This window comes from Ischnura elegans (assembly GCF_921293095.1).
Source record: "Ischnura elegans chromosome 13 unlocalized genomic scaffold, ioIscEleg1.1 SUPER_13_unloc_3, whole genome shotgun sequence".
Lineage (NCBI taxonomy): Eukaryota > Metazoa > Arthropoda > Insecta > Odonata > Coenagrionidae > Ischnura > Ischnura elegans.
In genome coordinates, this window is record NW_025791659.1 from 711016 (window position 1) to 724169 (window position 13154).

The 13154-nt window shown below is 39.2% G+C and overlaps 1 protein-coding gene across 1 annotated transcript; it reads right to left on the bottom strand.

Annotated features, from left to right (window-relative positions):
- Positions 1–690: 690 nt before the first annotated feature.
- On the bottom strand, positions 691–4557 carry LOC124172954. The gene is made up of 2 exons (XM_046552482.1): positions 3586–4557; positions 691–792 (listed from the first exon to the last, which is right to left on the bottom strand). The coding sequence occupies exons 1-2, from the start codon at positions 4555–4557 to the stop codon at positions 775–777; spliced, it is 990 nt and encodes a 329-aa protein (XP_046408438.1). The 3' UTR covers positions 691–774.
- Between the last annotated feature and the right edge of the window lie 8597 nt (positions 4558–13154).

Genomic DNA, 13154 nt, shown 5'->3' on the forward strand with positions numbered 1-13154 from the left:
AAAAAAAACGATGTAAAAAGGATCTCTAACCTTCAGTATGCACCAGATAATGCATAACAGTCAGGAGCACTACCATAGAGTACAAAACACAGCAGAACAGTGATCACACGAATTATCCAAACATTACACTAAATACAATAATAAACAATCAATATTAAAAATACAAGGACATGTGCGATTTAACAGTTTGATATGGCCGCTGTGGAAAAGTAGAAAATGGACACTGACAAAATGCAAATAAGAGCGGAGAAGATCATGAGAATCTCTGAGTAATAAACAGTGCATTCTAGAAGAGAGAGAGCATTAATAAAATGTGCATGGATGTAATATAATGAATCAGGGTGGCATAGGCAAGTGCAAAATACGTGCTCGTATATAACATGCACTTAAAGGACTGATCAATTAAAAAATAAAGCTAAACAGTCACTCCCACTGCTCAACTAGATAACAGAATACATATTGGAAATTATTTTGAATAATAATGCCCACAAATAAAATTTGGCACACAAAATGCAGTGGCATAGCCAGGGAGGGAGTCTGGGGGGTCCAGATGCCCCCTAAATATAAAATATAAAAAAAACAATAATTTTCCTTTTCTTTCCCTGGTTTTGGACCCTCCCACCCCAAACTAAATTTCTGGCTGCGCCACTGACAAAACATGAATGAGAAGAGAACATTTCATTTCAAACAGAAAGAAGATGAAATACTAAAGTGATGGAGATGATCCTCGTCTTTGGTTCTGGAACTCCCTCCTTATCTCTTCTGCAATGTCCATCAGGCCACATCATTGCTCTGAAAGAAGAAAATAGAGATTAAATACAGCATTCTCCCGATAATCCGGGCTAGTGATGGGGAGAGAACGAACAATCGGAAAATACGGATAACCCAAAATTTCACTTTAATGTCTTGTAATGTTCATTATTTAAGTTAAACAAAGAATATATTATTATTTCTGCAGTTATTCTGTTATTTAAAAGAACTTCCTGGACTCATTGAGAGCTTTCTTTGCCAGTTTGCAATTTTTTTAGTGGCGATAACACGGTTGTACTCGTGTTATTAATGCTCCGTGTAAAGCCTGGTTTCTAAAACCAAAGTTGCCAGGGTTGTAACTGCTGTGGGACATGTATCTGTCATCACGGAGTGCAGTCGCATGCTGAGAAGCTTGGAAAAAAACAGGAATACGGTGCTCCTGGGAATGTAGCCAGCGAGTGATCGCTTCTGTTTTATGAAGGGGATCCTAACGAAAATAAAAAGCCCGGTATATCCTAGCATTAATGCAGCAATTCCGGTGATTTTATGTCCAGTTCTTTTGTTCATAAAGACCACTGAAAATATTAAGCAAGAGCAGTGGCGCCGACTCCATGGGGCCTGAGGGGGCCCAAGCCCCCCCAAAAATTCATTACAGATGTGAGGGAAAAATGTGTCAGGCTTGTCGATTCTCCCCGCAGTGTCCAGATATCGAGATTCGAGTGATCAGAGTTCTAATTTTGATCATATGACGCCTCTAAAATGCCAAAAAAAACTTACAATTCACTACTTAAAAAATTTACCGGGGCAAGGTCCCCGGTTTGGCCCCCCCCCCCCAATATTTTTTGTAAGTCGTCACCCCTGAGCAAGAGTGAAAATTATGCGTGGAAAATCCGCAACAAGGATCAACCGCAGACAATAATCAGGATTTTACTGTATTTTCAGGCGAAAAGAGCAGAGGGCCTATATATCAGCTCTAACGCAGTACTTTATTTAATTTGCTTTAACTTATTACATTGATATATTTTATTCCAGTGCACATAGAAATATTTTCTCAATATTAACCAGTTTTACCTCAACATTAAAACAAAACTCAAATGGATATGTAACTTGCCCAGCAAATAACACTTCTAAACTAGTCTGAGAGTTGCAGAGGTAACTGTACATCAAATTTACAAGCTGTAATGAGTCTGTCACCATGATTCCCCAAGAATGGAGCTTATTATATGACGTTGCGCGAATGTTGAAGAAATAACCATAAATGATGCTCTAGGTCACAGTACACGAGGACAACTTAAACGTGGCGTGATTACTAAATCTTAGCGTAGTGAATATCCATCTAAATGCCATAGCTTATGCGTGGAACTTCATAATAAAGTTCACATTGTAACCACCAGGACCGGGACTGAGGTTCGTAATTTCGTATAAAGGAAAATTTCGTAACAACGTTTCTTTTCCTATAGCTTGGATAGGCCTTTTCGTCGGGACCAACGATTTGCTTCGTAAAAACGAGAACTTCGTAATAACGTTGTTCGTATTTACGAGAGTCTTCTGTAATTATAATCTCTTGTGTTGTTTGGTACTCATTCAGAGATTGGTGGTTAAATGATTATTGCATATTCAAAACAGGTATTGTCGGAGGGGGAGTGTTAATATTTCTATGAAAAGTGTTATTTCGCATATTCACAGACAATGCCGTTTTTTTTATCAACATAAAAAGTATCTATGTACTTTTCTGTTGTCAAGGGTTTGTTGTCTTACTTTATTGGTGGCTCTTTAAAAATAGTTGAGATTAAAAACTCGATGTAGATAGTGGATCCTGATTTTTCCGGACCAACTACCGAAGCTTGCACGAAGACTTCGTCCACGGATCACCACAGAAACAATATTTTTTATCAATGTGTTGTGGGTAGCCTCCGCTCAACATAAATGGCATTACCGAAGGATGTCAACCTACAGGAACAAATTTGTTTCTCTCATCATTTGGTACTTCGAGCTAAATTTTGACATATGTCAAACTTTGAATTAAAAAAAAGTTGTTTGATGACCAGCAAATTCAGCAATAAATAAGTAAAACAAGTTAAGTTGATTATGTTTTGTTTTTTACTTTAACCACCTCTAGTAAACTATATGCCCTATGTTCCCAGACGCTGTCAATATTTGAAAAATTTAAATGTGGTGAGGCAGATTGTTGTATTTCCTTAATTAAAACATTTTAGGAGTTGCAAACGTTTGTTACTAATTGCTCGCATGTAGGCGCTTGTAACATAATAAATCTGTATCAATCACACATTTACCTTAACGCTATTTTCTTTGCGATTTATTTCTACATTGTAAAAGTTTTTGCTTCTACTCCAACATTGAGGTGTATTTCTGCATTTCGAATACAAATGTGTATAACACTGACGTCGCTAGTTATGTTTTTCCATACTAATCACGCATACACTAATGAAAACAAATATCGGAAGTGCAAAAAATATGCAATGTATACATATAATCAATGAATACACCGCCATTTTTACAAGAATAACTGCATCTCAAGCATACAAATGCTTTGGTATTACTCATAAATCTATCCTTTCCCAATGATATAGCATCATTTTTGTGTACAGTAATCAAAAAATATGTCTGCGATGTGATCACATTGAATTATTATTATAATTATTATTTATTTTTTCGCTATTTATATATTGCATATCACTTGATAGCAGTCTATGCTATCTTCACCGAATCCAGTGATACCATCACAGTGATTTTGAATATTAAATCTCCGACATTGACTGCTACTTTTCATAGTATTAATTCATATATCGCTCATCACTAATCCATGCTACTCACCCTAGTCTTGACTAGCATCTTTGGCACCACGTGGTTTGAGTAGAACGCAAAGAGGAGAGGCACATTGTCCAACAGCTGATATCTTCCCACTGAGGATCCGCTCCGAGCAATGATCCCAGGAACCGTAGCTGCCATGTAACAGTCCTTTGCCAAACTAGATATCTTTCTGTATGCATAATGGATCCATCTGTCCAACAGAAATCCTCTACACCTCTTCTCCTCCTCCACCTGATCCATCACCCTCTTCCACTCATGCTCACTCCCTGAATCTTCTCGTTCATAGGGCCTACCCCCGTTGCAGAACAAAAGCTTCAGAGACAGCTGAGAGAGGGCCCTGGCAAACCAACCAGCGACCAAGTCGTCGCTAAACCCCTCCCCCACACCCAGATAAACGGTTTCGGATTCCAGGTCGGCGAACACGGTCCAACGATTTCCTTTCCCCGTGAGCCCATTCAAATCGGTAAACCTCTGCTTCATCTTCTGGATGTTTGTGGACTCGCTGTCCACCAAAACCTTCACCTCACTCTCCACGCTCAGGTGCTTCAGCATCAAGGCGGTGAAGTCGTCCCGGTCGTAAATCCTCTCGTAAAACCAGCGCACTCTGTCGAATCGGTCTCCGTGAACCACGCGAGTCTTTCCCAACATGGCCTCGATGCACTTGCGCCTCTCTTCGGATGAATTTGCGCTGGTCCCATCTCCGAGACCCGCCACTCCGCCAGTCGCGCACTCCCCAGCCCACGGTTGCACTGCCTCGTGGGATGGCAAAAGCGGATAACGTCCACGCGTTTGGTCCTTTGCTTCCGTCACGGAGGAGCTCATCTGAGCAAAGAGAGACTTCATCTCCTGCCTCAACGTGTCCACACAAGTCTTCAGGGATGCAATTTCAGAGTCTGACCTGGACGCCTCGGACGACGCTGCGTGGAGAAGGCAGGCACTTGGGGCGCTTGGAGATACCCTCAGGCGTTGCACCATCGCCTCGTCCCTTCTGTGCACCAATGTGACCAACTTGAGCACTTGGGAGCGGTGGGGGTCGTTAGGGAAGAGGCGAACCATCTCCTGAGCCGCAGAGAGAGGACTCTCCCGACTGTCATCCATCAGATGTGGGTCAGCTCCTCTCGAAAGAAGCTCCTCAACCCAATCAGCCTTACCTGTTGAAGTTTATGAATTAATCGATTGCTAATTGAAATTTAAAAAAAATGAGCAAAGGGTTGTCAAGGGCTGATAATTGTTGACTAGTTACCGGATTAGATCAATAAGTCAAAGAGACAACAATGACTTGTATAATTGAAGAGAATAATTAAATCCAATGGGTTCTGATTGGCTTGTAGGCACTTTGTGAAAAGTGAAAAAAGTAAAAAGTGAAAAAGAGTCAAGTTGTGGACTGTAAAACAAAGAAGTTAAAAAGTGAATTCAAGATGGTTTAAGCAAAACGAGATTGAGTAATTGTTTTAACGAAATGCTAATTTAAATCAACAAGGGAAACGGTTGAAGTTAATTAATTAGTCGATTTAAATTAAAATAAACGATCAAAGGGCTGTCAAAGGCTGATAGTTGTTGACTAGTTACTGGATTAGATCAATAAGTCAAAGTGACAACAACGACTTAAAGAGAATAGTTAAATCCAACATTACCGAGTCTCACTCCCTCGTGCAAAGGCGTTCTTTGCCACATGCCACGCACGTCCACGTCCTCCAGCATGTCCACCATGTCTTTGTGCTGCAGCAGTGAGCCTGTTGACAGCCCTGCAAAGAGCCTCTCCTTGGCAAATGCCTCGGAATTTATGGCAGAAATGTTGCTCGTCATCCTTGCGAGATAATGAAACAATTGTTGCAAGCGCTTGCTAGATTCAGCAGACAGGAAGTTAAAACAATCGTTGCAACCCTAGTAGAAAAAAGTGTGTTCATTCAGTGTTCTTTTTATGTTCATTTAATGTTCAAATTGTGTTCCTTCTATGATCACCGAATGTTCACTTTATGTTCTTTTTATGTGTTTTGTGACAGAAAGAACATAAAAAGAACACAAAATGAACACTCGTCTGTGAACATAAAAAGAACATAATTTGAACACAAAATGAACACTTTTTTGAACATCAAAAGAACACAAAATGAACATAAAAAGAACATTTTGTTGAACAACAAAGAAAAAGCTTTCAGGGAAGTTCCAACATTACCATGAACACTTTCACATCACTTTATTTCCAGCTTTTTTTATTAGAAACGATCTTATCTGTAGCAGCCAAATGCTCAGGCCTTATCCCTGTTTAGTATGCAATAAAGTACATATTGAGAGTGTTTTCAGGTGTTCCTTGATTGCATTCTTGGATCGTTCAATGTCCATTTTTTGATGATATGCCTTCATTTTGGGATAATTTTCCCGGAAATCCATTATTTTAAATTTCTAGAAATATTATGGAAAACTGCTAAAAAATACAGTTTTGTGGATTTCAAGATGGCGAAATTCAAACTCATTTTTGGTAGACAAAGTCTCCAAAATCATCTGTATTACTTGTTTTATGTAAAGCTACTTGTCATGACACATGAACTGCAGTTATCCACAATCACCTCCAAGGAATGAGAATTTTTATACTGGTTTATTTTAAAGAACAACAAAGAAAAATGTTCATTTTGTGTTCAACATAGTGAACATAAAATGAACATATAAAAAAATGTTCAATTTGTGTTCACCATGGTGAACATAAAATGAACACAAAGTGAACATAAAATGAACGCATAAAAAATGTTCATATTGTGTTCACCATGGTGAACATAAAATGAACTCAAAGGGAACACAAAATGAACATAAAGAAAAATGTTCATTTTGTGTTCAACGTAGTGAACATAAAATGAACGCATAAAAAATGTTCATATTGTGTTCACCATGGTGAACATAAAATGAATTCAAAGGGAACACAAAATGAACATAAAGAAAAATGTTCATTTTGTGTTCACTGAGATGAACATAAAAAGAACATAAATTGTACATCAAAAGAACACACCAAGAAATTGGTGAACATAAAAGAACACCAAAAGAACATCAAAAGAACACTTGAACACTGAATGAACATAAAAAGAACACCAAAAGAACACAATTTTTTCTACTAGGGAAGCGTCAGTTGGACTTAAAAGACAGGAAGTTGCCAATTGTAACAATGCGTGGTGGCGACAATCGGCGGGGAGTAACACACAATCTCAGCATTGGCATGAAAGGATGAAATATTGACTGCAAAGAAACAGAATGAATATCAAATCATTACCTTGAAAGTTGACAACGGCAGTGTTGGATTATAGGTAACAACTAACACAAGAGAGAGATGAAATGAAAAGGGAAAATTTTCGAGCGCATGAAAATGCGAGAAAAAATACTGATTACGATTGACAGTGAGGATTATTAATACCCCATCAAATGAAAGAAACTTTCTGCCCTTAAGTAGTTTTAATAGGTGATTATTAAGAGATGTTTCCCTGAGCACTGTGACTCATGCATGCATTGGTAATCTCACACGATGTACAACTCCTATCTACTCATATAGGGTCTAGGTCCCTGTGACGTCACATGCAGTGGGATCGCATTAGCACCAATCTGGCCTTTTTCAAATGCGGTTAAAATTGACCATTGCCATTTGTCTAAACTGGGATTTCTAAGACCAGATAATTAGTATATTAAGAATATACTAATGGTGGGTAACGAATCGCAATCAATGCCTTTCGTTTTCTTTGATGATGAAGGAAACTGCCATATTCTTCTTGAGTTTGCAACAAGGTTAACTCATTGGTATAGGTTGACGTTTCGGAAGATGACTTGTCTCCTCTTTTCGAGGCGTGTTACTCAATGAAAATCCAATATCACACTTTTAAATGTTGGCGTAAAATTGGACTTTCATCGAGTGAGTTGGTGAATGAGTTAACCTGGTTGAAAACCCAAAAATAATTAATCAAAACATATCTCGCTTACTACGCAACCCAGAATTAAAAAGAAAATTCTCTATGGTGGCACTTTTCGAATGTTATCACTCACAACCATAGTTTCTATGAGGAAATACCAATTCTGATGCAGACCAAAATATATACTCACCTTCATCAACTTGTTGTAAGCGTTTGCTGAGATGAGGTAACAATGAGTTGCCAATTGTGGTGGCACGTGCATATACGCATGGTAGCTAGTGCACACCCAAAGATGAATGAGTTATGAAAGAAAACCATGTACATATACCTTTGCAAAGGGAAAGATAAAAATCCTGTCCACACAGAGATGGGATATGAAGCTCCGGATACTACACCTATCTCGATGGCGAATTCACCACTCTGTGTGTGTCCTGTGGCATCAGACTGGCTGCATATTTGGTCAACGCGATCGCTTGTGGGTGCTTGGGCGGGACGAGGTAAGCAGGGGAGGTACGCCACGTTCGAACGGGTGTTGGGAGAAGACTCAACATGATGCGAGTGTGTGCACGTGCATATTTGGTAAGTAACTCGCGGGTAGTGTAGCGGTGCAGCTGCCACCTACACTACCTGCACTCAGGATCCTAGTCCGTCAGTGCATTTAGTGCCATTTAGCGGCGTTCATTTGAACTTCATGCTCTTTTTCATCATCGTATACCTTCTCTAATGCACACCCATATATAACCACTAGCTGCAGCTGGTCGCCAATGGAAATGATCAGTGGGGTTGTGGTGGTCAGTGAGGCGAAACTAAATACAGTGGAACTTGGTTATGACGGCATCGGCTGTAGCGTCAACTCGGGTTTAACGACACATTTTATACAAAGCAGCCAAAATTGAACATTTTATGTTGTACAAAAACCCGTTTATATCGTCAACAAATTTTGCGACGCTCGGGTGAAGCGTCAAAAATTTTGCAATTCTTAGGTAGCAAAAGTGGTAGTGTGATTTTATTATGTCCCAAGTTCATAGAAACCATGTGTAGAAACATCAAAAGCGAAAACAGGTCACAGGCTGGACGTTGAGCCGGTGACGGGATGCAACTCTTTTGTTTAATTCCAATTTCTCCATGTTTCCGGTAAAACCACGTGGGTTTGTTGGTGATGACAACAGTTTCGCTGGCACTGCTGCCAGCATCTTCAAGTCGAAGATGAAACTGTTGTCATCACATAAAAACCCACGCGGTTGCACCGGAAACATGGAGAAATTGGAACCTGAACACTGCGGAAACCTACGTAGTTACTTTTTTTTAATTGGTGTCTGGAGGGAGCGGGGGCTGTCCCGCATACCTGGGTCTTATCCCTTCCCGTCCCTACATTCTACAAGGTCACTGACACAGGCACACTGTATTGTATTGTTTGTTTCATTAGTTACGGTAGATCATCAGTCACATCACTATCTACCTCTGTGTGAGCATCGCATACGTTGACAGTTGTTTTATACGTCGTTAGTTTACGTTAGTACGTATACGTGAGATTTAAGGCTGCTTTTTCATAACGTCACTCGGATATAACGTTAAAAATCTTCTGGCCCCTTTGATGACGTTATAACCAAGTTCTACTGTATTCCACTATGATGATGAAATGTTCTCACAAAAGGATGAAATGTTGGCTGAAATGAAGCCAAATAAATTCAAGTTTCTACCTGAAAAGTTGTAAATAATACAATAAGCTGCCTAATAAAAAGTACAACCATAAAATATGATACAGAAAACTGCAGATTTTTTGGCTGTAGATTATCCCAAGTTCACTCTCCTTCCATGTTTTCCTAAATCTTTATAAAATATAAAATCGGGCACAAAGCACCAAGATACATACATTTTAATGCAAGGATACACGAGGCTTATTATTTCCAATAAAATCCTCTCCGTAAAATTTAATTATTTTATTTACTTGCCGACAATAGCGAATAAAAAAAAACTCAAGAGGGGGGATGCCAATGATATTCTGAGTTACCTTTACTTTTATTGACATAAAAATTAATCAAGTCACATGTAATACACATTAAAGGGGGGTTAGGGTTGTGCGATATTAACCTCGCCTAAATTAATACACGAAAGTATATTAGACCACATTTATTCCTATTTTGAGCGATACAGATCTCTCGACACGCGGAAGTCCTTCTCTCTCGCCTTCTCGTCAGCGTCTCCCTCCTGCGGCGCCTTCTTGGCGCTAGGCTTCGCGTACCCTGGTGGCAGCGGCGGGGACCTCAGGGTCCCAGGGCAATGACCTCAACCAGGTAGCTTGCCGTGGTGAGGGCGCTCTCAACTAAGAGGTCCACCACACACATTTTTGCGGATCATTTGTTAAGAAGAGTCTTGTGGATAATCACAATCATCTACTACCTTTTTTGACCCTTCCTAGTGGGGACTAGTGAAGAGCCAAACTGTGATTTTCCAATCACTTCAATACCTGTGACTGCTACTCATCAGTAACAGTGATTCTTCACTGTGATTGCGATCACCGAGGTGAATCACTCTTTAAAGTCAGCGGTGATTTGTGGCACTGCTATTCCTGCTAATTTGTCCAATTCCAAGGAATGAGCTCTCCGCAAAAGGAACAAATAAACTTATAGAAAATGATTCTTGAGGGAATAGTTCTGATTCTGAGTTTAAAATATGATAATTAAGTAAATTTGATTTGGTAAAGGAATTGATAAGGGCCAATCATTAAAATCAGTTGGCATTTACTAACAAATTTTATATTCACACCATCATGATACAAACCGTTAGCTGAATATATTCCGTATCATACTAATGGTAGCAGTCGAAGGTATCTTCACCAAATTCACGATCGCAGAGATTTCGAGAATTCAGTGAATTAGTCACCAGCAGTGATTGGCTACTACTCTTCAATCACAGGTAGCGATATATCGCATTTAACTTGGTAGCAGCCTGTGCTTTAATCACTGAATCCGGTGATCCAATCACAGTGATTTCGAGTGTTAAATCACCGACAACAGCTATCTTTCTGTAATGGTGATTCAATCACAGTTAACGATATGTCGCTCATCTCTAGTGGGGACTCAGCATTATCTCCAACTCCAAGGGTAGTTGGTCTCCCTCCTTTCGCAGTTTATAATCCTACCAGCGGCATAGGTTCGCGGTCAATCATGGTTTGTTTACATGAATTAGCTATATGGATTATTGTTGCTTGCACGTAAATTTGAGACTTTGAATTCAATTCCTCACTTCTTTCCAACGTATTTTACAATTTTGAACAAACCTCTTCAGTAAATATTAACAGATTTAATGCATTAATAATTTTCATGTTGCGTTTACACTTGAGTCAACATACAGTGAAACCTCGATATAACGACACCCCACGGTGCACTAATAAACACTCGCTATAGCAAATTGTCGCTTTACCGAAGGTGGAGCAAATAATCGCCAATATACCTGTTGCGAACAGATATACAGGAACAGGAGTGGTGTGGCGACAGATAAACATCTATCCGATAAACGCAAGCATAAATCCTGACGAAAGGCGATGTTTTTTTGCATCACTAAATTTCCTTACTCAAACAACGACTTACTATTCAAACAATTTATAAGCGCCGCATTGAATAAAAATCATGCAAAGCATTGTTTCGTCAATCATTATGCTAATGCACAACCGATGAAACCATTTTTCTATGCACTTAATTAGTTCATATACGTGATCATTCTATTGTTTTGGTATTTTCCCCTGAAAATTCAAAAATTAACTGATAAAACAGTATCGCGGTTATTTAATGCCTCAAATGTTTCCATTGGTGTATGTTTATTGTTTCTGTACGTTAAGCGGCAGTGAAGTGAAATAACGCATTACATTTGTTTCTACAGGCGAAAACGTTGGAAGGTTGTATAACGTTCCAGCCTTGGAAGACTTTCTATCAGATAATGTAATATCTTCATCATCTACGGTAAAAAGTTTGCTAAGCTTGTAAAATGATGTGATTAAAATTGCCGTTGTTGAAAAAAAGTTTCTTTTTGAGTGTTACGCTCGCGACGTATTTGAAATAATACACCGAGTTTACCACTGCACTGCAAACGAGAGTGGTTGTTCTGTGAGTTCTTCCAGCGGCCACCAGGGGATGCTCGGCTACCCACGTGACGGAGGAGAGCGCCAGTACGACTCCCACCACTGACGCGAATAGTTCACCCTTGTGAATCCGCAACGGAGAATAAATACGTCCATTCGGACAATTGACGCTGAATATCATTGCCTCGTACATCCTACATCATCGCTAAGGCGCACTACCTAACTTTAGAGGCATTATTGCAAGAAATACCTCATACTGCAAGGGTTTTGTCGGGGAGTTGTATGTAAAAAAGTTCCGTTTCGTCTATGTTATATGACGCAGGGAATACTTTTACAGATTCTTATGATCGAAGTCCTTTCTTCCACGACTTCGTGTAGTTCTTTTTTCAGAATTTTTGATGATGCTGGAATGAATGCTCATATGATACACCTTGCCAATTGCCCAGGAACTCAAATTGTCTCTAGACTTTTTAAAGGGACATTGGCCTAAATTTGGTGCGAAGGAAAATTTCAAAAATTCATATGCGTTAATGCTTTAACGACGAGTGAGAATGGTCAACAAAAATTGAGAGCATAAAACCCGCGTTCCACCCAAAGCGTCTGCCTCGGGTGGTGCAGGCTCACTCTGGGTGCGATATCTCGGGAACCACAGGGCAGAAATGAAAGAACTTTCAGGTGATACTTTGCATGTATCTAATGAGTCATAGCAGAAGTCAAGAAAGCGATAGAATAATCCGAGAGTGACATCGTCTTCACTTATGTCTGAAAAATACCCAAAAATACCAAAATTTCAAAACCTGTAAGTGCAATGTGGCAGATTTTCTCGGTATCCAATTGTAAAAATAATGACAACCCGGCACATTCAACAAAATTATTAGGTGTTATCCTCACTGACAACCTTGACTGGTCATCACATATTGATTATATAATGAATAAACTATCCACTGGCATATTTATTATAAGAAAGCTGGCTGAAGTAACTACCATTGATACTCTGAAGATGATATATTATGCCAAAATATATCCTCACCTAACTTATGGCATCATCTTTTGGGGTAATGCTAGCTGCTGCCACAAAGTTTTCTCTATGCAGAAACGTGCAGTGAAAGCCATGGCCAGAGTTTCTATGCGAGCACCTGGCTTACCTCTTTACAATGATCTGAAAATACTAACATTCCCATCACTGTACATACTCAACTGTGCCTCTTTTGTTAAGAATAACCCTGAATACTTTCCAAAAAATAGTTCTCTCCATAATCACGCTACCAGAACCACCAATGACATTCACCTCAAAGACTACCATAGCACTTTCTGCCAAAAAGGACCCCTTTTCTCCCTATCAAAAATATACAACAGGCTACCGTATGATATTAAATGTCTTCCACCTACACCATTCAAGAATGCTTTGAAGAAATATTTAATAGAAAATAACTATTATAGCCTGAAGGATTTTATGTTGGGCTCGGAGTAATCTTTGCCCATCAACCACTAAAATTTTAACTTTTTTTCTTTTATCTGTAAAAATTGTAAATGTTATATCACTTCATTTATTTGTAACTATTACTTTAATTATTTACTTTATTTTGACGACTTCCAATGTCACCGGAACA